The sequence below is a fragment of the Neomonachus schauinslandi genome, chromosome 5, assembly GCF_002201575.2.
Source record: "Neomonachus schauinslandi chromosome 5, ASM220157v2, whole genome shotgun sequence".
NCBI lineage: Eukaryota > Metazoa > Chordata > Mammalia > Carnivora > Phocidae > Neomonachus > Neomonachus schauinslandi.
The window spans coordinates 10718977-10743036 of record NC_058407.1 but is presented as its reverse complement, the minus strand read 5'-3'; the positions used below and the strand labels follow the sequence as shown (position 1 = coordinate 10743036).

The 24060-nt window shown below is 59.2% G+C and overlaps 1 protein-coding gene across 2 annotated transcripts; it reads left to right on the top strand.

Annotated features, from left to right (window-relative positions):
* Positions 1 to 207: 207 nt before the first annotated feature.
* Positions 208 to 23477, top strand: LOC110577927 (TRIO and F-actin binding protein). 2 transcript variants are annotated; one of them, XM_044915809.1, is made up of 15 exons: positions 208 to 384; positions 5498 to 5554; position 7599; positions 8083 to 8189; positions 8308 to 8397; positions 8756 to 8865; positions 10318 to 10843; positions 11493 to 11603; positions 17005 to 17152; positions 18950 to 19052; positions 19597 to 19756; positions 19838 to 19951; positions 20947 to 21033; positions 21844 to 22007; positions 22748 to 23477. In XM_044915809.1, the coding sequence occupies exons 1-14, from the start codon at positions 208 to 210 to the stop codon at positions 22003 to 22005; spliced, it is 1953 nt and encodes a 650-aa protein (XP_044771744.1). In that variant the 3' UTR covers positions 22006 to 22007; positions 22748 to 23477. The 2 variants fall into 2 exon arrangements, with proteins under 2 accessions (XP_044771744.1, XP_044771745.1); XM_044915810.1 differs by lacking the exons at positions 17005 to 17152; positions 18950 to 19052; positions 19597 to 19756; ... (2 more) ...; positions 21844 to 22007; positions 22748 to 23477 and adding an exon at positions 11746 to 11787.
* Positions 23478 to 24060: the final 583 nt, after the last annotated feature.

Genomic DNA, 24060 nt, shown 5'->3' with positions numbered 1-24060 from the left:
CCCTCGATTCCCTCCGCCCCCATCCGCCCGCCCCGCCCGCCCCGCCCGCCCTCGCGCGCCCGTCCCGTCGCGGCAGGCCCCGCCCCCGGCCCGGCCCGCGCTCCCATTGGTCCGCCCGCGGCCCCCGCCGCTGTTTGTCCCGGCTTCCCCGCCGCCCATTGGCCCTCCCGGGTCCTCCCAGGAAGTTTGAAAAAAAAAAAAAGTTTTATGGGCGGATGGAAGGGGCCGGGGCAGCGCCGGGGAAGGGAAGGGCCGGAGGAGCGGCGGCGGGCGGCCGAGAGGGGCGGCGGCGGCGGCGGGATTCCCGCGCTGCTGAGCCCGGTCCGAGAGCCCTTTCCACCTTCCTGCCTCCTGCTCCCGCCGCCCCGGGGCGCCGCCATGACGGTGAGTGCCCCCCCCCCGGGGCAGCCCCTCTGCGCGCCAGGCCGGGAGGAGAGCGACGGCCTGAGCCAGAGCCGAGCCGCTCCCCTCCTGGGCACCCCCTTCACTTCCCGGCGGAGAGTGGAGGTCTCGGCCGGAAGACAGGGCGACCCCAGAGGCACAGGCCGGCCATCCTGCCTCAACTTCCCCCAGCCTCCTCCTCACCTTTCCGGGCCGGGAGCCAGAGCGACCCCGAGGAAATGAGAACTCCCTGTCCTGGGCAGCCCCTTCCCCCCCGCCCCTCCGCAACTTCTGTGGGACCAGTCACGGACGATTTCGGATGGCCCTTTCCCACCTCTCCTCCAGCCCCCTTGGTGAAGACCTGACCTGATTCCCAAACTGCTGGACCCGTAGGGACTCCCAGGGCTCCGGGTAGTGGGAGGAACGGGGATGGGCCTGGTCTGGGGTGTCGCCTGGGGCTGGAGAGGCGCTCCCCGGCTCGAATGGGTCGCCCAGAGCCAGTCCTGGGAGGGCTGCCTACCCGCGTGGGCTAGCTAGCCCGAGGTTGTGTGGGTGAGAAGGGGCCGTCCCGTCGCACCCTGTCCGGGAGCCCGTCCTGGGATTTCTGAAGCGGAGCGATGCCGTGTTCTGTCGGGCTTCCCGCTTCGCAGCGGCGCTGAGGCCTTGGGTGGGCAAGCCCACGAATGAGGTGGGGGACACGATGGCAGAGATTTGTCTTTCTCTTGGGAATGAACACTGCCCAAGTCACATCAATACCTGTGCCTTAATGATCATATTGGGCTCCACAGCCGAGTTCACCATTATTCCCATTTCACAGTTGGATAAACTGAGGCCTGGGGAAGGAGTGGTGGTGAGTTGCCCTAGGTTACCCTGAATGTAAAGGAAGGAGTAGCCTCTTTCCAGGTCAGTCTGGCCCCTTGACCATGATGTTCTGGAAGGGAGGGGCGGGGCTGCTTTTGGTTTCTGGCTGGCGCCTTAGGGAGGCTCTGACAGCCTAGGGGGGTGGGGTGATGGAATTGAGCAGGGTGTGTCTGCGCATGCGCACATCCGTGGAGACCCTGGCAAGAAGTGGGCTGGGCTGCTGGGGGTTGGCCCGAAGGGTCCCTGCCTCTGTGAGTGTGATGACCTGGCCGCTGCTTGGACTTCCTCGGCCTCCGCACATCCTGCCACCTCCCTGCTGGCTCTTCCTGTCGTCAGCAGCCTCCCTTTGGTCAGTGAGCGGAGAGGGATGTGAGGGGAGGAGCTGAGTCAGTGTCCTGGCTACCCACCCCATGCTCCCCGGCCCCCAGGCCCCGGGGAGGGTGGTTGCATTGCCTACTGGGTGCCTGCCAGATCCTGAACTGGGCGCTTTCACATTACCAGAGTTGATCCTTTAAGGTTGATTATAACTTCCCATCTAACAGATGAGAACACTGAGGTGTAGAGAGGGGAAGTAACATGCCCCAGGTGACATAGCTGGGCCCTGGCTGAGCCAGTATTTGTAGCAAGATCTGCCCCAGCTTTCTCTCTGGGGCTAGATAAGAAATGTACACTGTTGCCTCTCTTGAGGAAGCGCATGGTGAACAAGGGTAAGGCTGCTCCAAGCAGCCTGTGGGGGCATTTGGAGGAGGGACAGCATATCCCTGTGGTGGCTGGGGGCTTCCAAAGGAAGACACCCTCCTCTTATTGGAGGACTTGGTCAGGTGGAAATGGACTAGTGGGAAGGAACAGTGTAGATACACACACCCTGGTCATGTTTGGGGAAGGGTGAGAAGATAGAAAGAGGGCCTGGAAAGGAGGGCCTCGAAGGCCAGGAGGAGCAGTTTGGACTTTGGTCGGGGGCACTGGGGAGCCAAGAAAGGTTTTGGAGCAGAGAGGAGGCTCATGATCACCACTGACAGTGTTTGCTGGGTTCATTGTGGCTGCCTTCATGCCTGAGCCTGCCCCAGCCTGGTGTCCCTCCTGTGTCTTCTTCACACCCTTTTCCTCTCTCCTGACCCCAGCCCTGAGCTCATATCTGGAGGGAACAAGTGGTAAAGCTGCTGTGAATGGGTAAATGTTTAAAGGCTTCGGGAAGCTGGGCCTGGAGTCCAGATCTGCTCTACCTCCTTTAGCCTTAGCCCGGTGTAGCCCTGCCCTTGGAGCCTCCTGCCCTAGCCACTGCCTGGCATCAAATTATATACCTGTCCACTTGTTTACTGTCTGTCTGTTTCCTGAGTTCCACCAGGGCAGGGGCCACATCTCCCCTTCGCAGCTGATTTCCTGGCCTAAAACAGTGCCTGGTGCTTTAAAAAAAAAAAAAAAAATGTTTTTCAACAAACATTCCCTTAGCCCCTTGGTCCTGGAGGGTGAACAGCACATGTCCCTAAGAGTGAGTTGCTTTTACTCTAGCCTGTGAGGGATAAGTGAATGGCTTCAAGATCATCACAAATGCCCCAGAGGCTGTGGGAAGGTGGCTGGCTGGGGTGTGGTGTGTACTGGGAAAGGGGCCTCGGAGGTGGCAATTAAGCTGGGTCTTGAGGCATGAGTTAGGGGTTTGCCTGGTCCCCGGTGGAGGAGGAAGCCTAGTATTTAAGCAGAGGACATGGGCTGGTGTGGAGCGCCTGGAGTCCTGATGTGTTGAGGATCAGAGAGCATATGTGGTGATGATATAAAAATGGGGTTCCCTATGCAAGGGGGAGGCCAGGCTGGAAGGCTGAGCTGAGGCTTTTGTGCCGTCAGGCAGCTGGACCTTGTTTTGAAGCCCCCTGGAGCCATCCCTGGAGGTTTGAAGCAGACTTGTGATACTAGGCCTTTTTGAGGGGGTCCACCTGCCAAGCATGTGCTTAGAGGGGGCTGTGTCGGTGGTCTAGGCAGGTGGGAGGCAGTGCTGACCTGTGGCCGTGGCCGTGGCCGTGACCAAAAGGAGGAGAGAGCTGGTCAGTACTCCTGGAGGGACAAAGGGCAGGTGAGCTTCCTCAGGTGGAGGAAGGGTGGCTGGGCCCTAGAGGCCATGTGGGAAGGTACAGCATGAGAGGTTTAAGCTAGCAGACCTTTTGACCCTGAACAGGGGTTCCCAGGTTACTGCAGGACCTTCCCTGTCAGCGGATTTAAAATCTCACATTGGCAGCCTCCTCCCCCTAAGGTCAGTGTGCCATCTAGCACCCGACATGGCGTGCAGCATGTTTGTACCAGCTTCCAGAGGGTCACTGAGCTTCTCCATGTGTAGCTCGTTCAGCCCTCTCACAAAGCTTGGGGGAGGGCAGAACCCATCCCCCCATCATTTGCCACAGTAGGCAGCCAGGGCTCAGGGAGGGGATGTGATGTCCTCCCCCGCCGCACTACCTCCACCCCACCCTCTGCTTTCCAGGCAGCCCTTGGGGTCCCAGCCTTTCATTCTAGTTGGGGAGCCCTTGCTCACCCCTGGAAGCCTATAGCTGATCTCCCAGCCCTGGCCCAGTTTGGTGGGCTGGGTTGTCCACTCGTACCTTCCCAGGAGCTTTCCCCCAGACCAGCACAGCAATGCCAGCTCTGTGGGCCATCCTGGATAGCCTGGCTTCTCAGGGCCAGGGGGTGGGGGTGGAGACGGCCCCCAAAGCACAGGAATTTAGACCAGGAAGGTAAAGGAGGGTAATATTTATTCAGCAGGTTTTTGCTGAGGCCTAGTCACATTGTGCCTGGCCTTGGGGTCACTGGAGGTCCCTGTCTGAATGGAGGTCACCCAGGTGATTTGGTGGCCCCAGGCATAGCTGCCGGTCTTCAGTCTTAGCTTGGGACCACCCTAAGCAGCCTCTGGCACTTGTGGGGAGCAGGGTAAGGACGAATGGAGAGAGACAGCAGAAACAGCCCCAGGGTTTCCCAGCTCTGAGCAGAGCCTGGGTCCCCTCCCTCAGACAGGTATGCAGGGAGGGGCCTCCATGCAGGGGTGGGGCTGCTGGCCTGCTGAAATCCAGGGGCTCTGGCCCCACAGCCTGGGCCCTGGATGGCTCTGGATGTCCAGGCTGCTGGCCCAAGCCCCTCTTAGGCCACTTCCCCCACCTGCAGAAGAGGAGAATGGGGAGGAAGGCAGGTCAGGGGAGGTGGCCAGCTCTGGTGGCTCCGGTCTCCAGCTGCTGTCTCTGCTGCCCACCCCACTGAGCCATGCCGTAGGCTCCTTCCACGCAACCAGACACCTTGGCCTGGTGAGGCTGTGATGCGGCCCTGATGCGGCGCTGATAGGTGGGCTCAGGGCCATGGCAACAGGTGGCAGCCTCCTCCCTGCCCGCAGCCCGGCCCGCCCCGCTCTCCTCCCTGCCAGTGGGCAGAAGCTGACACTGTGCTGAGGGGACCAGGACTTAGATGAGAGAGAAGTCTGCCCGTGGGCTGGGAGGGTCTGGGGGCTGGAGCCCACCAGATGGGCATGGCCAGAGAAAATGCCCAGATGAGTAGCTGCTTCATCTAGGCCCGGGGAGGGGGTGGTGGTGTGTGGTACCTAGCTCACAGGCCTCTGTGGAACATGCTGCAGCTGGGAGCCCCCAGACCCCGGGCCCGCGCCCCCCTGAGCAGCACCCGGCAGGTAGGGCTTGCCAGGACTGAGGTCCCATCTTCCTGGCCCTTCCAGAGATCTGGAGGGCACCAGAGGATCTCTGACCCCAGCCTGGGCCTGGCTCCATCTTTCAGGGTCTCCAGGAAGCAAGGAAAGGGCAGGGCTGGTTGGAACACAGGAGGATCAGTGAGTGGGGGATGAGCGGGGGCATTAGGGCGTTTTCCTGGTGGGCCTCCTGGCCTTGTCAGTGAGAGGAACGGGACAGTTTGCTCAGCCCTGCTGGTTCAAGCTGTTCTCAGAGCTCTCTGGGATCTCTATAGGCAGAGCCCTTCTGGCCCCTCTCTCCCACTCTTCGGTGAGGAGGTAGGCTGGTGGGAGGGGAGCCTGGACATCTATGGTGGATGTGCCAGTCACCCTGCCTACCCTCTTGGCTCTCAGAGATTGTTGGGGAAAGGGGCCAAGGCTGCCTCAGTGGCTGGGGAGGCTGCCTTCATTTGGGGGTTACCTGGGCCCTCAGCCCCCCTCTCCTGGCTCCCCAGAAACCCAGTCTCACAGGACTCGGGGGCAGGATGGGTGCAGTCCTGGTTGGCTCTCCACCAGGCCTAAATCACCTGCCTCCTCATCTTCCCACAGCCCGATCTGCTCAACTTCAAGAAGGGATGGATGTCAATCTTGGACAAGCCTGGAGAGGTAGGAGGGCTCTAACAAGAGGGGACGGGTTGGCCTGGGCAGCTTCAGCACCCCAGCAGGTCCCTGGGGGCAGCCCAGCAGGCTGAGCTGCTAACACGGCTTGTCTAGGCTTCTGGAGAGCCTGGCCTCTGAGTGGAGGAGACCCAGGTGGGCCCAGAGTGGGCACCCTGAGTGCGGGCGTTTCTTGTGCCGTCGCAGTGGGCCTTGGGCTGTGGGGGTGGAAAGGCAGAGGCTACAGTCATCTCAGGCTGCTGGAACAGTCTGTAGGCATGTAGGGCAGCAGGAGTAGAGGCCTCCTAGCCCCTCACGCCCTACACCCCATCCCCTCGTGTCACCGAGAGCCCCTCGGCCCTCTTGCCTCTTGATGATGCTGGCTGGGTCTGAGGGTCTGGGGTGGGAGGGCTCAGAGAGATCAGCTGGCCTGAGACATTACAGATTCCCAAAGACTCAGCCATGCAGGAACCTCTCCCGCGCCCCCGAAGTGGGCCTCAGAGCATTGGCTTTGAAGTCTCACCAGCCTGGGGCTCCACAGTCGAGCCACAGCTTCCTCTGGCCTCAGGAACCACACCTATGGAATAGGCATGATGGATCATGACGATTCTTTCCAGGGTGGACAGCAGGGTCGGAGAGGCTGAGCCGTGTAGGGTCCCTGCCAGAGCTCAGCTAATAACCCTTCCCTTTCTCTAATGTGTCCATCCTTAGAACCAGGAGGGACAGTGGCCTCTCTGCCCATTCAGCTGCCAGGCTGGCTGGAGTCTGGGAGCTGGAGCTGGCTTCCTGCCTGCTCAGCCTGGGAGGGGACGGCTCCCCGCTCTGTCCTGCATGCGTCCGTGGCTCAGGTCTGCGTGCAGCCTGCATGCTGGGGAGGGCTCAGAGCCAAAGGGAATCTCATTGTGTTTCCTACCCACATGTTTTATTCCCTCCAGCCCACAGCCTTCCGTTCCTGCTGCCTGGTCGCTGGTCCTCTGGTGGCTGCGCTCCAGGCTCACACAAGGCCTGGAACCCTGCCAGTGACCCTTCCCAGCCTCCCCACCCAGGGTCTCTGGAGGGCAGAGATGATGGGCCCCACCCAGAACTGGCCGCTACTCATCTTCTTTCGCAGGGTTTTGGAATGTCCACACTGGAAGGGCCCTGGGAGTTCAGCCAGCCCAGCCCCTTGGTGCACACAGGCAGGGGACAGGCCCACAGAGCTTCCATCTCTTTGGGCCTAGTAGCCCCTTCGGTAGACCCAGGCCTAGAACTTGGGCTGCCTAAGGCCATGGAACTCCATCTGGCTCCTGTCTCAGCCATCATAGATTAGGCTGCAAGGGCCAAAGAGACCATTTGGCACAGAAGCCCTGCCCTGCTTTGTAGAGGGACAGTTGAGGTCCCGAGTGGCAACCCGGGCCACTCTTAGGACGATCCCCAGTAACCTAGTGCTTGACCCTATGCTAAGTGCCACGAGAAACATACAAGGCAGGGATAGACCCTTCTAACCTCCCAAGAAGGCTTAGGGACTTCTTATCAGCCCTACTTGACAAGTCAGAAAAATGAAGCTCAGAGAGGTCGAGATACCCGATCGAAGACACACAGCTAGCAAGGGATAAAATAATTATAACCTAGGTCTCTTGGATGCTAAGCCCTATTTCTTAGGGGAGGCCATGTGGAAAGAAGTCGCAAGTGTCATTCTGCCACATCCTTGAAAACTTGCCATCTTCTTGAGGAAAGAAAACTAAGTATTTAGAATAAAGTGAATAGAGTTTGGTGATGTGGGAGAGCCCCAGGAGGGCTGAGGACTGGGTGGCATGTGCTGACCCTGGGAGTGGGTGGACCTTGACTGGCATTCCAGTGAATGGCCAGAAGCCCAGAGGTGGGCTGAGCTTGGCATATTTAATATCAAGCTGTTCTGGCACCCCTGCCCTCCCCTCTGTGGCCTGCCGACCTAACCCCAGCTGGAGCAGAGAGGTGCTGCAGAAAGGGGCCCAAATCATAAATGTGCGGAGAACGTTCTCACAAGCTGAACACATGTGTAACCAGCACCTAGCTCAAGGAGCAATAGGACCAGCGCTCAGACATCACCCCCAGGCCACCTTCCAGTCCACTCTGGGTCCCTTGTCCTTGGCTACTGAGGTGATCCAGAGGGCCCTGGGGGAAAAGACGTGCAAAGTTCTGCTCCCTGACTTGCTAGGCAAATGACTTTACACAGGTCACAACCCCTTCCTGGTCTGTACTGGAGGGGGTTACTAGTAGGAGCCTTGGTGATCCCGATGGAGAGGGTCAAGAGGGCTACGGGACTGTCAACACATGAGAGAAGGGCTCCCAGAAGGAAAGGGAAGGTGTAGGCACTGAGAAGTCAACCCATTTCACAGATGCTGCCCCTGGAGGGGCCAGGCTTCAGATCTGGAGCTTCTGCCTCTGCTCTGTCCCCTGCCCCCACAGGCCACCAGCGGTGTGGAAGAGGGTGCTGGGGCCCTACCGTTGACCTGGCAGCACCCAGGACGGCTGCAGAACGGTGCACACACCCCCCTTTCGCTCCGCCCTCACCGCAGCCCCCCTCCCCTCGCTCACTGCCACCTCTCCTTCACAGTGGAAGAAGCATTGGTTTGTGCTGACAGATTCAAGCCTTAAGTACTACAGGGACTCCACCGCCGAGGAGGTGAGACCAAGTGGGAACGCTCCCTGTCCCCATCAGGTGCTGGGGGCCCTGGAAGGGGACCGGGGGCGCCCAGCGGGGAAGTGGAAGGTGTGGACCATCGTGGGCTTTCCTGTGGCAGGCCGACGAGCTGGATGGCGAGATCGACCTGCGTTCCTGTACGGACGTCACCGAGTATGCGGTGCAGCGAAACTACGGCTTCCAGATCCATGTGAGCTGCCGTGCAGCTGGGGTGGCATCGGGGCTGGGTGGGGGGGCGGTGATGGGCTTCGTGACTGGCTCCTGTCACTCATTGACCTGGAGACCCTGTCCTTAGAGCCGTCGACACCTGGCCTATCTGGGGAGGCCCCAGAGATCATTAGTGGGGGAGGGAGGGTGGAATGTTGGGGAGATCTCAGAGCCAGCTGGTGGAGGGGAGCTTTGGCACCCTCCATTCATCCCTAGGCGCAGGACCTTAGGTTCCCTACTTGGGGGGAAAGGGCCACCCTCCCTGGGGTGCACAGTGGCGAGGGAGCGGGCTGGGGGCGGAGCTGGCCGTGTGGCAACCTACCCGTGGGGTGGACTTGCAGACCAAGGATGCTATCTACACCTTGTCGGCCATGACCTCGGGTATCCGGCGAAACTGGATCGAGGCTCTGAGGAAGACCGTGCGACCCACCTCTGCCCCGGATGTCACCAAGTATGTGCCAAGCTGGACTGGGACCTTGAGGGAGGCACCTACCCCTGCGTCCCTGAGTGGGGTTCTGGCACCCAGCTGAGGGCCCTGTGGCTGTACCTCCGGGGCCTCAGTTTCTCCATCAACAAAATGGAGAGAGGGCAAGGAGCATTCTTGGCACTCACCCGAAAATACTTTGAGGACCTGTGGTTTGACTGCCATTCCTTTATAGTCCCCCACATCCTGAAAGGGGGAGGAGGGATCTTGACTCTTCGGAGAAGATGCCAGTGAGTCAGAGGCCCCCGCTAGTGGCTGATTATCTCCGAGCCGTGGGAGCTGTGTCTGAGCCTGAGTTGGGGAGAGGGTGTGGTTAGGTAGTCTGGATGAGGAGCTCACCCCGCTGGAGGTCGCCGTGCGTGGAGGGGAGGAGGACTGAGTGAGTTGCTGGCAGAGCCCCCCACAGTATAAACCCTTGCCGCCCACGGTGGGGGCTGAGAATCGCAGCTGCTGGACAGCAGGAACGGCGTGTGGTACTGGGAGGCCTAAGCATGAGCCCCCCTACTTGGCCGTACCTTGGCTGTTCACCCTCAGGCCAGTGACTTTCTTGTCTGAGTGTCAGATTCCTCATCTGTCATGCCGAGCATGACTTCTGCTTCGTGGGAGGGCTGTGCGTGGAAGCGCTCTGTGGACTCCGGAGCACTCTGCAGCTGGGCTTCCAGTTAGTCTGTAGGCTCAGCCGCTCTAACAAAGAAGCCCCAGACACAGTGGCATAAATAAGGGAGAGCTTGCTTTCTCTCTCCAGAACAATCCAGAGGTGTGTGATCCAGACCTGGCGGGGCAGCTCTGCGGCCCACAACTCACACCTTTGTGTCTGGCTCTGTTCTCATGGAGTCCCTGCCAGGACCCGGGCCAGGGCATGCCCGGTCCTTTAAAGGGAACCACCTCTCACACCCTTGGGCGGAGGAATGCAGTCACATGGCCACACAGCTGCAAGGGATGCTGGGGGGGTGTCGTTTTTGGCCGGCCAACGATGTACCCAGCTATTACTAATGGAGGAAGGGGAGGACCCAGAGGTCACTGGTCACCTCATCTTTCCTATCCCACTGTGAGCCCCTTGAGCCCCGGACCTTGTCTTAAACCACACTGCTGGGAATAACGCTTTGATCACCATTGGCCAAGGGCTCTGTTTGCTTTGCACACTTTCACTCACCTGGTCCTCGCATTCGTCCTGTGAGAGGCATTGTTGGCCCATGTTACAGATGAGGTCCCTGGGGGCCAAAGCGGGAACCCAGCTCTGCTGGTGCCTCTGCTGCTCAGCGTGGGCCCTGGGATGCTTCTCAGGGTCTATTAATGATGAAGCTCTAGTCCGAACCTCTAGATGGGGGTCTGGCCCCGGGCCCCGGCCCAGGGGTGGCGCTCCAGAAGTGCTTGACTCTTCACTCCCTCCCGCCTGACGAGGCTCTGCTGGCACCCTAGGCTCTCGGACTGCAACAAGGAGAACACACTGCACGGCTGCAGCACCCAGAAGGGCTCCCTGAAGGCCGGGGAGCAGCGGGGGGGCTCGGAGGTCATCGGTCGGGGCAGCCCGAGGAAGGCGGATGGGCAGCGGCCGTCCCTGGACTACGTGGAGCTCTCCCCGCTGACGCAGGGCTCCCCGCAGCGGGTCCGCGGCCCGGCCCGCACCCTCGACCGCCCGGCCAAGCAGGAGGAGCTCGAGCGGGACCTGGCCCAGCGCTCCGAGGAGCGACGCAGGTGGTTTGAGGCCACGGACAGCCGGCCCCCGGAGACTGCGGCTGGCGAGGGGCCGCGCCGGGGCCTGGGTGCCCCGCTGACGGAGGACCAGCAGAGCCGGCTCAGTGAGGAGATTGAGAAGAAGTGGCAGGAGCTGGAGAAGCTGCCCCTGCGGGAGAATAAGCGGGTGCCTCTCACCGCCCTGCTCAACCAAAGCCGCGGGGAGCGCCGGGGGCCTCCGGGTGACAGCCACGAGGCCCTGGAGAAGGAGGTAGGCATCACCGCTGGCCTCCGGGAGCCCCCTCCCCCCGCCAGCGCCCCTCCTGTGCCTGCAGTCACACTGCGGCGTTCATCTGGCATACCTACAGTGACGGGGAGCTCACCCCTGATTCACTGTCTGGTACCTCAGACTCTTAGGAACTGGAATCTTCTTTCCTGGACCTTGGTGTTTCTTGTTTTGGGGCATTTTTTTTCCTTCTCAGTTTTGTCCTCAGCGACCACAGAGAAGGGAGGAGGAGGGAGAGACCACTTATTCAGCATCTTCTGTATACCTCATCCTGGCCTTGTTTCCCTGTACTGGCTCACGTAATCCTCTGAGCAGTCTCATGGTCCAGAGGGTAGACCTCGTCGCAGTTGTACTGATGGGAAACTGAGGCTCAGAGACCACCTACTACGTAATGTAATCAGTGTCTGTGACCACAGTGTCCTGCTCCCAAACCTGTTTAGTCTTCCCTGGGACAAAGTTCTCCTGGGTCACTGACCTGGCCATCCAGGAAATAGCTGGAATGTCCCCTTTGCCTGCATTTCCACCACAGGCTGCTTCCCCTGCTCAAACCCAAAGCTCCTCACTGCCTCCCAGCACCCCCTTCCCGGCTTCCAGGTTCCCCCTGACCCCCCCCCCCCCCCAAATCCCCTTGTAGGTCCAGTCTCTTCGTGCTCAGCTGGAGGCATGGCGTCTTCAGGGAGAGGCTCCTCAGGGTGCACCCAGGTCCCAGGAGGACAGCCACGTCCCCCCGGGCTACATCTCGCAGGTGAGGCCAAGGGGCTGTTTGGTGGGGGCTGCGGGCAGGCTTCTGGTTGCCAAGGTTTCAGAGAACCGCTGATGTTCTGGGAGTGTCGCAGAACCCGTGTGAGGCATTTGATCTGCATCGTCTCATCGAATGTGCCCCGCAGGTAGCCATGGTCACTGTGCCCATTTTACAGACAAGCCACTGAGCTCTGAGAGGTTATGGGACTTGCCCAAGGTCAACTGAGCTGCAGATGTCAGAGGTGGGATTTGAGTTCGGTTCCGGCTGACTGCAGAGCCTGTGTGTGAGCCCCCCTGGGACACTCTACTTGGACCCCTTCTCCCACACCACCTGGGGAAGGAGAGCCAGTGGGGAGTGGGGCCCCCAGCGGGCAGGCCCCCAGGGTCACTGCCTCAGCACAGGGAAATCCCACCCATGCCTGCCAGGCCAAGGCCCTGCAGCAGGTGGCCCGCAGGATGTGGGACGCTGGGCCTGCCCGGGACAGTGGTTCTCAGCTAGGGCTGATTTTGTTCCTCTGGGGACGTTTGGCCTTGTCTGGAAACGGTTTGACAGAAAAATACGTGTGTATGTTAAGTACATACAGGCTAACGTATGTTACTGATTAATTTTACTGATAATTACTGATCAATTTTGCTGATACAAAGGAGGTTTAGGACACAGTGTACAAATACAAAATATATTGCTTTTCTTGTGAATTCCATCTATAGCTAATTGACTTTTCTCAGAATACTTTCACTGGTTTTTCCGAATGCTTGTATCCTCAGCCAACTGGCAGACGAGGATTGTTCTAACATAAATGTTGGTTGACAGTTTTGTTCATGTTAATGAGTAAAACGAGAAGACATACGTCAGAACTTTACTAGGTCAACGTCCCGAGTAACTTCTTGGCCAAATTGGATAATAGTTTTCTTTTGAGAATATTCTATTTAGAATATTTTCTCCAGGTCTGTGTTCTAGTTACAGTGTGATGGTCATAAATTTGGCACTTGGAAGTTTAATCTGCATTATTAGTGTTTTCTCATCCCTTGCTTAAGTCCAGACAATCAACAATACAATAAATCAAGCCCTGATCTGTAATGTTTACCAATTTCCATGGTGTAAATACTCCCACTATGGCTGATGTCCCTGAACAGCGAATTGGGAAGATACATGTGCTGCGCAGAATTATAGAGCGTTTCCATCAGACAAGACACAGAAGACGTAAATAAACTCAAGAGCATAGGGGCGCCTGGCTGGCTCAGTTGGTGGAGCGCACGACTCTTGATCTCAGGGTCATGAGTTCCAGCCCCACACTGAGTGTAGAGAATACTTAAAAATAAAATCTTTAAAAACAAAAAACAAAAAAACCCTCAAGAGCATAGACAATAATAAAATACAGTGAAATAACTAGGAAGTGATGAATTTTGAGTATGACCTTTGTTTTCACTGTAGTTAATTGTAAGTTTATATAATTTAACTTTTTAAATGGCTGCGCTTAACAGCCATCTCACACCTCCGGTCAGCACGCCATTGCCTGAAGTAGAAGAGACTGCTGGGATCCTAGGCTCTGGGCACGGGGGCCTTCTAGAAGAAGCTTCAGGGTTGGAGGTGGCTGTGTGGGGCGCCCAGGAAAGCACCAGTTTTGGGGTGGGGGCCCGGGCTGGGGCGGGAGGTGGAGGGCCAGTAGGTGTCTACAGTGGAGACCTCCGGCAGGCCAAGGAGTTGGGGTCTCATTCCCCAGACCTGAGGGGATTTGGGGTCTGACAGTGACATCAGGAAAGTGGTGTTGGGATGCAGGGGGGCTTGGGAGGGGGCAAGGGTGGTGTCAGGACCTAGGAAGGGCTGGAGGAGCAAGAGCTGCGGGGAGCTGTGTGCAGGGAGGAGAGGTGAGGACTGGGTGACTGGGCCCAGGGAAGACGGGGCCCCCCAGGGGCCCTGAGGCTGGTCCGCTGTGCAAGGCCAGGGAGCCCCATGGGGTGAGTGGTGTGTGGAGCAGTCAGCTGAAGGGAGACCAGGGCCAGGGGGAGTTGGGACCTGGGTGGGGGAGGGGGGCTAGCTTTGGGGTCACCTGACATGGAGAGGGGAGCGGGGAGGGACCAGTGTCGTCCAAGGCTCCCTTGAGGCCAGAGGAAGGAGTGGGTGCGGCATCTTCAGGCTCGGTGAGGCCCCACAGCAGGGCCTGAGGCAGCTGGGACACCCTTCAGAGACCCCCACCAGAGGGCTTCAGAGTGTACTCAGCCCTTGGATGCCCCAGGGGCTGCCTTTCTGGGTGGTTCCATTCACAGCCATCGGTATCTGGTATCCGAGCAGCCTCATCTGTCTGTTTTACTGTTAGAACCTGCATTAGATTCCACTAAAGTGAAGTTTGAAAGCACTGCTCTGATTGCTCAGCTTACAGGTGGGGAAACTGAGGCATAGAGAGGAGGTGAGACCTTCAAGCTAGAGGCAGACCTGTGTCTGCAGTCCAGGTTTCCTGGTCCCCATGAGGCCACTGGGCACACGAAGGGCTGTTGGCGTTTCATCCTGTTAGGTCGGGATGGGCTGGGGTGCAAATGGAATTGGGGGGGTGGAGGTGAGAAGGGAATGATAAGGAAACAGAGCCGAAGACGGGTGGAGGAGGGGCCGCAGAGGTGGTGAGCGCCAGAGAAGAGGAGCTGAGCCATCTGTGTCCCTCTCTGGCCCAGGAGGAGGTGGCTGGGGAGTCAGCAGACCCTAGAGAGGTGACAGCTGGGGAGGGATTCCCCAGCCTGGTATCTTAGTCCAGCTGGGAGCCCTTCTTTCAGCTTGTGGGGCTTGCGACATAGGACAGCAGCTGGGGGCTCTGGGGCTTCACCTGCCGGGGCCACCATTGCCTCCTCTGGCCTCCCCCCAGCTTATTGCAGAGGGAGTAACAGGCATTTCTTGATCTGCTTTGGTCCATGTCAGAGGTGGCAGCTGGACACCTTGGGCCCTCCCGAAGACAGATCAGAGAAAGCAGCACTTGGCCTTGTAGGAGCCCCTCCTTCCTCATGGGCTGGTCCCTGCCTCTGGACCCCCTATTAGCTGCCAGGTCTGCCTACCTCATCTGGTCCTGTGAGGACAGCAGTCCCCACACCCTATGTTGCTCCCATCTCTATAGGTGGGCTTATCTTAGAGACCCTCATGAGTTGGTCTTACGGGCCTGCTTTATAGAAGAGGGCACTGAGGCTCAGAGTGGGGAAGAGGCTTGTTCAAGTTCATTCTGGTACAGCGAGGATTAGGACCCGGTGTGTGGAATTCCAAAGCCATGTTCTATTGTTCTGACTGGAGGGACACCGAGGACAGATGCAGAGGGACAGACATTACCTGCCCCCCACTCAGAACACCTGGACCTGGGACTCAAAACATCTGGCCCTTCCCCCAGACTGGTCCTTGTAGCCCCCTGGTGCTGCTACTGGAGAGGTAGGGGTCAGTCCCCCCCACACCGTGAGGTGCCCAATGGCATGGGGGATATACTCTTACCTGCTTCAATTTCCTCCAGGGCTCTTCCCTTTTCCTTTTTCATGATCTTAAATTTAATTACATAAAAAATATGTTTACATTTTCAAAAATAATTCACTCTAATCAAAAGGTTAGAAATAAACACATGAGCTCTTCTTCCCCTGCCTGCTCTCCCTGCCCCAGGCGTCACCTTGATCACCCTTGGAGCACATCCCTAGAGTTTCCTGTTGCTGTTGGAACAAATCACCACAACCTTAGATAACATGGGTGTATCATCTCCTGGATTTGAAGGGGAGCAGCTTAACTGGGGTCTCGCTGGGCTCAAATCCTTTCCACGGGCTCCAGGTGGGACCTGTCTCCTCGCCTTCTCCAGCGGCTTAAGGCCACCTGCATTCCTGGGCTCCTGGCCCCATCCTTCGTCTGCAAAGCCTGCAGTGGAAAGTCTGGTCCCTTCGCTTCCCACAGTGAATTATTACTGACCTTTTCTTTTTTTTAAGGTTTTATTTATTAATTTGACAGAGAGAGACACAACGAGAGAGGGAACACAAGGAGGGGGAGCGGGAGAGGGAGAAGCAGGCTTCCCACGGAGCAGGGAGCCCGATGTGGGGTTCGATCCCAGGACCCTGGGATCATGACCTGAGCTGAAGGCAGACGCTTAACGACTGAGCCACCCAGGCGCCCCTATCACTGACCTTCTGTGGCCACTTCTCCCTCTCTGCGCTCTTGCCTCCGCTTCCACATCTGAGGACCCTGTGACTCCATTGCGCCCAGGGGATAATTCAGGATAGTCTCCCTATTTTAGGGTCAGCTGATTAGCAACCTCAATGTCCCTCTGCCATGTAAGGTAACATATTCAGAGGTTCTAGGGAGTACGACGTGGGCATCTCTGGGCGCCCCTACTCTGCCCCCCACTGCATCTTCCCATGCCCTTCGCTGTGTTTGACATGCGTGGACTCGGATGCGTGGCTCTGTGTTGTTTCCGTGAGTGGGATTGCACCATACATGTTGTCAGAGACCAGCTTGCGTCACCTAACTTTTGGGACACCTTTCCAGGGCAGTCCACGTGGGCAGCTCTGTTCTTCACCAGCTGCCTGGGGGCCTTTGTAAGGCTTGATCCCATCATTTAAGGGCTCCCCTGTTAGGTGTTGTTTCCGGTTTTCATCTCTTACCAACCTTACTGTAGGGAATATCCCTGTCCCAGAGTCTTTGTACACATGTGACTTTCTGTGGGGTCAACGGGGGGGTTACTAAAAATGTGATGACAACGCCCAGCTGCCCCCCCATGCACCTGTCGCAACTGACTCTCCCAAGCACGACTATTATCAGTCTTTGAAACACTTGCCAGTCTTGCCTACAGGCCCTATTTTGTGATGTCATCAATTTCAGCTCACTTTCTCAGCACCTGACAGATGTTAGGCTCTGGTCCGGACCCTGGGGGGCTCCGAGCTGGATCAGGTCTTCCCTCTCTTTGGAGAACTTACAGTCTGGCAGAGCCAGAGCCTTCGGAGGCAGGGATAGAGATAGAGCGGGGAGGACATTAAGCTGGACTGCAGGCCAAGTTCGTTACCCTGGAAGAGAAAGTTGCAGAAGAACGTTCCAGGCAGAGGGCTTAGCCTTAGCTACAGCTCAGAGCTGTGACCATGCCATGAATTATTTCTCCTAACTGGAGTTCCTTGGTGGGGAAAGGCCCAGCCTGAGGCCACGAGGGTCAGACACAGGAGCAGGGACTTGACCCCACTGGACAGGAGCCTCCAAAGGGTTGGGAGCAGGAGAGTGACAGGGTGAGGTCTGTGGACCGGGGAAGCAGGGGCAGGTGTGGTCGGTGGTACGGGGCCCCAGGGAGGAGAGGTGGAGATGGCCGGCCCGGGACGGGCCTGCCCCTGAGGCTCACCGCCTGGGGCTGGAGAAGGGCCACCGTCCGGGCAGCGGGGGCAGCCCCGGGACGAAGCTGGCCTCCCGCCCGCAGGAAGCGTGCGAGCGCAGCCTGGCCGAGATGGAGTCCTCACACCAGCAGGTGATGGAGGGGTTGCAGAGGCACCACGAGCGCGAGCTGCAGCGGCTGCAGCAGGAGAAGGAGTGGCTCCTGGCCGAGGAGACGGCGGCCACGGCCTCAGGTGAGGACCCCGGGCCCCACGAGCCTCTCGCTGCAGCTCCTCTCTGAAATCGGGGAGGACTTTAAATAAGGGGGTGGTCTCAGTGCCAAACTTGGGAAAGGGGTCTAGGAGGGGGTGGAGTCCCCAGAACTGGCCTCTTCCTACATGAGAAGGGGAAACCGAGGCAATAAAAGCCCCCCCCAACCCCCATGTCCTCCTGGGTTGTGACTCCTCTCCCTCAGGGGCCTGCAGCCACTGGGGATCTCACCCCAAGGCGCACGCATGCACACATGCACACACGCACGCACTGAGCTCCAACTCCATGCCCACGTGTGCACCGTTTGCTGGGTAGAGACTGCTCAGCTGCGGACCGGGGGTTGGTGGGGGGAAGGGCCAGACCCTGGGGAGGGCCAGAGCAAAGCTGTGAGCTGTTGCTAAGCTCCGTTCCCCACACAAGCACCCTTAGCTCTTTGTAGTACCCGATGGAGGGACCCCATTTCATAGATGAGGAACTGGGGCTCAGAGAGGTTAGTGACTTGTCCCAGACGGCACAGCTTGGAGATGACAGAGCCGGAGTTGGAGCTCAGAGCACCCTGACTGCAGAGCCGGTCCCTGAAGCCCACCCTCTGCTCACCCAAGCCAGAAACAGGAACGCCCGAGATGTTCGACATCTCCCTCCCTCCCTGTGTTCCCTGCGCAGCTCCCGTGTGGGCCTGGCACGTCCTAAGCACTCCCATGGGGTTTACAGAATCATAGGAATGATGAGAGAAGTCACTTGATCTAGAACTTCCCACCTGCCAGCGCTGTGTCACATGCTTCACGCACGCAAGCCTATGGCCCCTCATCCCAAACCCTGGAGCCGGTGTGTCCTGCATTTTAGGAAGATAACCTAGTACACCTATTAGATACCCTTCCCAGCAGAGTCTGGGCTCTTCCCTGAAATATAGCACTGAGACTTTCACGGTGAAACTTCTCAGAGTTACGCTTAAGTGGGCTATGACTGACCGCAGATAGCCTTGCATCTGTTCAGGTCAGGGATTGCCACCGAAAGTTATGAAAAGATTCCAGTGTTCTGAGCCTTTGGATTTTAGAATTATGGATAAGATTATGGACGACGGCTTGTTTAATCCTCCCAACCACCCTGTGTGAGTGTGAAAACACTTGGTCCTCGGTTGCTCACAGTCTGGAAGATAAGCCAGCGGAATCTCTCTGCACATCTACTCTGGGCCAGGCATTGCTCCAAATGCTCTACACAGGTCTTCCAATAACCCGCAAGAGAAGGTGCTGTTCTCCCTGCTTTCCAACAAGGGACCCGAGGCACAGAGGGGTTAACTCCCCTGTGAAAAGTCGCACAGATTTGTACCAGCTGCAGTCCCTGCACTGGGTACGATCAGCGGGCTGGGCCAGGGAGCTTGGCCTTGTGAAGGAACCGTCCAGGCTCTGCAGGGGTGGTGGGCTGTGTGGGGTCCCACCTGGATGTCACTGACAAGAGGTCAGGTCCTGAGGTGTCTGCCGAGCACTGTCCTACCCCAGCAGACAGGGATTGGTATCCTCCCTTGATAGGCTCAGAGAGGTCGAGCAACTTCCCTAAAGCCATGCAGTTCCTGAGACAGCCTGGTCCAGTTTCCGTGAGTGGGATCGCACCATACATGTTGTCAGAGACCAGCTTGCGTCACCTAACTTTTGGGACATCTTTCCAGGGCAGTCCAGAAGCTCTTAGCTTCTGTCTGCGTGGTGCATGTGGGGTCTTGGGGGAGGTGGAGCCTACTGCTGCTGACCCCCCCCCAAGCTCCCCTCATGCCTCTGCCCTGCTTCTAGCCATCGAAGCCATGAAGAAGGCCTACCAGGAGGAGCTGAGCCGGGAACTGAGCAAGACACGGAGTCTCCCACAGGGCCCTGATGGCCTTCGCAAGCAGCACCAGTAAGATGGCACCTGGACTCTGGGGTCTGTGGGCTGGGCCTCATTCTGAGCGAGGGGCTGCCCACCCTGGTGTTCATGAGGCAGGAACCTGTGCTGAGGTCCCTTGGCAGAGGATACAACACTTTGTCCCCAGCTGAGACTCCCGACCCAGTCACCGGGCACAGGGGACAGAGGCAGGGGGCCCTCAGCCAGACCCCCATGCCAGTCCACATAGATAGTCCTTTAGGCCCCTTCTTGTCCAGCTGGTCTCAGCCTCTGCGGCCTCTGGTTCGTGTCCCCTAGAGCTGGGCTGCAGTACCACCCTTGGCCAGTAGGTGTCCCCACCGCAGAGGACAGCTCTGGACCGTTAGGGCTCTAGAGGCCTTGGAGGCTTAACCCCCACTTCATCGAGGCGTCACCCGCAGCCCTAAGAGGCTGTCACCAGTTCACAGCCCCCCCAGTGGGCTGAAGGCACAACCAGAGCAGGAACCTGGAGTCCTGAGCTGCTTTGAGCCTCCCCCGAGCCGAGCCCCCTGCCATCCCTGCCCGCCCCTACCCCGGACAGGTCAGACGTGGCGGCGCTGAAGCGGGAGCTGCAGGTGCTGTCCGAGCAGTACTCGCAGAAGTGCCTGGAGATCGGCTCCCTGACGCGGCAGGCCGAGGAGCGGGAACACACGCTGCGGCGCTGCCAGCAGGAGGGCCAGGAGCTGCTGCGCCACAACCAGGTGAGCCCGGCCCGGGGCGGGGGCGGGGGCCCCGGGCGCAGCGGTCCTTCGTCTGCGCGCTGACCGTCCCGGGCCTCCCAGGAGCTGCACACCCGCCTGTCAGAGGAGATCGACCGGCTGCGTGGCTTCATTGCCTCGCAGGGCATGGGTGACGGCTGTGGGCGCGGCAGCCAGCGGAGCTCCTGTGAGCTGGAGGTGAGCGCCCACCCCCCCAACCCCCCCACCCCGGTGCCAGGCAGCCTGGCTGCTGCTCTGCACCCCGATGGGCTGGGTGTGCCCTGCGGCAGGGAATGGCACCGCTCGGTGGGGCCGGGCCCCAGAGGGGGAGAAGCCAGCGCAGCTGGGATGGGCACCTGGGACAAAGCCCTACCGCCAGAGACCAGCCCTCCCATCAGGGGCCTACCACCTAGCTGCTGGGTGACCATGGCAAGTCACCCCACCATTCTGAGCCCCAGGAGCTCCTTGGTAAAAGGAGGCTAGCATCCCCCTTACTGGGGAAAGTTGGAGTGAGAAAATGTGTGTGATCCCCGATCCCCTAGTATTTTATTTTATTTTATTCTATTTTACTTGATTTTATTTTATGAAAATTTGTATACGGCTTTACTCTGTGTCTGGAATGTCTGTAAGTTAACTTGTTGAATCCTCGTGACAATCCTACGAGGTAGATATTGTTTACTGTCGCTGTTTACAGATGAGGACACTGAGACGCAGGGAGGTCAGGTACCTTGCCTGAGGTCTCGCGGCTAGTCAGCGCAGGAGCTGGGGTTTGAACCTGGCAGTCTGGCTCCAGAGTCGAAGCTTTTAAGCCTCCCCAGGCCTGGCCGAACCTATCTCTAATTTGGTCAAGTCAGAATAGCAAGCCCTGCAGCTCAGACTTTGGGGAGGGGGTCATGAGGTATTTCGTAGGGAGGCCCGCACTCTCTGGCTCCCTGGAGGTCACCCTCTTTGCCCTCACGTTGAGGGCCGGGTGCTGTGTTGGGACAACAGCAGATGTGGTCATGAGACACGCACTCACTGTGTGGACAGAGGTGAGAGAGCCAGAAGAAACCAGGGCTTCCTGGAGGAGCCTGGCCCTGGGGTGTGGTGGGTCTTGGTGCAGGTTGGGAGTTGCAGTCCGGGGGCCTGAAGCAGAGAGAAGCCGGCCTCCACGGTTCTGTGGCCCTGGGTCAGCCCGGCACCCGTGACCCTAGGTGTTGCTTCGAGTGAAGGAGAATGAGCTCCAGTACCTGAAGAAGGAGGTGCAGTGTCTCCGGGATGAGCTGCAGATGCTGCAGAAGGTAGGGTCTGACTCGGAGCTTGTGGCCAGGGAGCCTCTGGACGCGCCTCAGTGCCCCATCCCATGAGCACCCGCTCTGTGCCAGCCACCCTCCTCACCTCCTCGTTCATGGCTCTCCTCGCATCTCTCCCTCGTAGGTGTCCTTGTCCCTATTTACAGACAAAGACACTGAGGCTAAGAGAGGGTGAGTGACTTGCCCACGGCCACACTTGCTTTATTTAGTCAGCAAATACTTATTGAGCACCTGCTGCATGCTGGGCACTGTGCTCGGTGCTGGGGAGACAGCTGTGAACAAAAAAGGCCCGAGGCCCCGTGAAGGGGCGCCCGCGTTCCAATGAGGAGTGAGCCATGTGGCTGGCGGTGGGGAGGGCCAGGATTTGGGCCCAGGGTTGTGAGTCTGCGGCCTGCCCCGTGCCATGTCCCTGTGTGTTTGGCACCCCCGTGTGTTGGTGGCTCCGTGAAGATGTGTGAGTCAGACTCACAGAAGGGGCCCCAGCCCGGGGCCAGGCTGACCTGGTTCGTGCCCTGGCCACTCACTGCCAAGTGGTCTTAGACAAAAGCTTCCCCTCCCTGAGCCTTAGCTCCTGTCTCGAGGGACAAAAACGATGCTGGAAGCCATCACTGGGCCATGCTGGGAGGGTGCACCTAGGCCCGGGGATGCCGAGGGGCCACCGGGAAGGACAGGCCACTAGGCCATGGAGGGGCCTGGTGGCTTTGTGCCGGCCAACAGGGAGCATGATGGGCATGAGCCGGGTTGGCAGGGCCAGGAAGGGGGCCTCCATGCCCTCACGGCTCTCCTGCGCCCTCCCAGGACAAGCGATTCACCTCGGGGAAGTATCAGGATGTGTATGTGGAGCTGAACCACATCAAGACCCGGTCAGAGCAGGAGATCGAGCAGCTGAAGGAGCACCTGCGTCTCGCCGTGGCTGCCCTGCAGGAGAAGGAAGCCATGCGCAACAGCCTGGCTGAGTAGAGGTGAGAGCCACGGGGTGGGCAGGGCCGAGCAGGGCTGAGGCCTGGTGGGGCACTGGGCCTGGGGAGGTGAGCTCAAGGCTCGCCCACACCCGACTCACGGTGCCACCTCACCCGGGACGTTCCCTTCTCATGGCTTCTGTTTCCCTTTCTGTAAACGGGGACAGCGACACTAGCCACATGGGGTGGGGGGCTGTCAGTGGGTCAGACTCAGCCAGAGGCTGCTTTGTAAACCTGAGCGTGTGTCTTCAGAGGTGGGGGGCGCAGTTCAGGGCCCGATGATTGCCACGTGACCCCCCGTGACAGCAGGCACTTAACGCCGCGCCCCACCTGCAGGCTGATGAGCCCACACCCCTCATCAGGACCCCCCGTGCCCTTGCAGGTCCAGCGTGCCTGCCCCACCTTCTGAGCTGGCGGCATGGCGCGGGTCACTGATCAGTGACAGCATTCCTTCCCCCGAGTTTCACGCCTCTGACATCCCGGGTGGAGCTTGGCCCCCCGACTTAGTCTTTGATTTCCCAGGCTTCAGAGCGTTCCGATGCTGCCTCTCCTAACGCCCCATCCGCCGGGGGCTGCTGCTTTCGGACCGATCCTTGGGGACTGCCTGAGGCAGTCGGGAGAGGCCACCCTGGGGGCCAGGCTATGTGGAGAGAAGCCCGGAGGAGCAGGCGCAGGTCTGGCCCAGCCTTCCGGGCCACCCTTGCCTGGCCTAAGCGCGCAGCTCCCCGACTCTTGTCTTCCAGGTCCTGGTGGCCCAGCCCCGCGGCAGACTGTCCCCCGGCCTGAGGGGGCCAGTCAGTCGCCCTCCTTCCTGCTGGATGGAAGTCAGAAGCCAAGCTTTCTCCCCACCCTCTGTGGGCCGCACGTGCACTCATACCCACCACACACAGACACACACACACGCACGCACACACACACATGCACACACACACGTATGCACACACACACACTCTGCGTATCTGAGCGCGCCCCTCGCACTGGGTCTTACCTTGCACCTTCTTCAGGATTTTATATGTGAAGAGATTTTTATATAGATTTTCTCCCCCCCCTTTTTTTTTTTCCCAAAAACACTTTATACTTTGAAGAAAGCAATTCCTGGTGGCCATGTGCCTCCATCACGGGCTCCCCCTCTGGCCCTAGCCCCCTGCTCGGGCTTCTGGGCCCGTGGCCCTGCCCCAGGGGTCTAGCAGAGGCCCAGCAGCGGCCGGGGCAGGGTGGACTCTGGTGGGAGAGGCGGGGAGCCAGCCACCCTCTTCCTTCCCTACCTCCCACTAACTACTTCCTGCCCTGAGGCGACCACACCTTGGGACTCTGGACAGAGGGACAGACGGACAGAGGGAGCCGGCAGCTGTCCCTAAGGCCTCACCTCCTCCTCCTCCGAGGGGGTGCTGGACGTGGAAACGCTGGAGCCGCGCCATGAAGGCTCCTCTCCTGCTCCATGAGCCTTCTTAACTTAATAAAATGTTCCCGCAGCTCTGGTGTCCAGGATGGCGGGGGCAGGGCGGGTTGTGAAGGTTGGGGCCTCACCACCCACACCCCCCCCAGCACTGCACCCTTCCTGAAGGGAAAGGGAGGCCAGAATCTAGTCCGGCCGGCCAGTGACAGCTTTGCAGCACCACGTGGGGTTTACCGACCAGCAGCCGCAGCAGGGTCACCAGGGAGCTGGTTAGAAGTACAAGTCCAGATCCCCCAGTGATTCATGTCGTCTCCAAGTCTGAGAAGGCCTGAAGTGGGCCCTAGGCCCAGGCCTCGGAGGAAGGACAGGAGCTGAGGCTCTGCCCCTGATGACCTTGGGCAAGCCACGCCCCCTCTCTAAGCCTTCGTTTGCTTCCCCGTCAAATGGGTGCCTTTCGGCCCCAGTCCTATATTGAGGCTGTGCCCAGAGGTCACGTCCAGCCCTGGTGGACGTGGCCACCCCAGGCCCACCAGGCTGGAGGCCTCATCTCCCAGCTGGCCAGTTGTGCTCTGCTGAACCCTGGTCCTGCTCGTGAGTGACTGCAAGCCCAGCGCGGGCGGTCCGATCTGCAGGGCTCTGGCCAAGATGGGATGACGAGTG

Bases quoted from the DNA above. Each gene is read 5' to 3' on its own strand.
- LOC110577927 (XM_044915809.1), top strand. From the start codon at position 208: ATGGGCGGATGGAAGGGGCCGGGGCAGCGCCGGGGAAGGGAAGGGCCG. The intron at 10,844-11,492 runs GTAGGCATCACC...ATCCCCTTGTAG, and splicing joins ACGAGGCCCTGGAGAAGGAG to GTCCAGTCTCTTCGTGCTCA. The intron at 19,053-19,596 runs GTAAGATGGCAC...TACCCCGGACAG, and splicing joins GGCCTTCGCAAGCAGCACCA to GTCAGACGTGGCGGCGCTGA.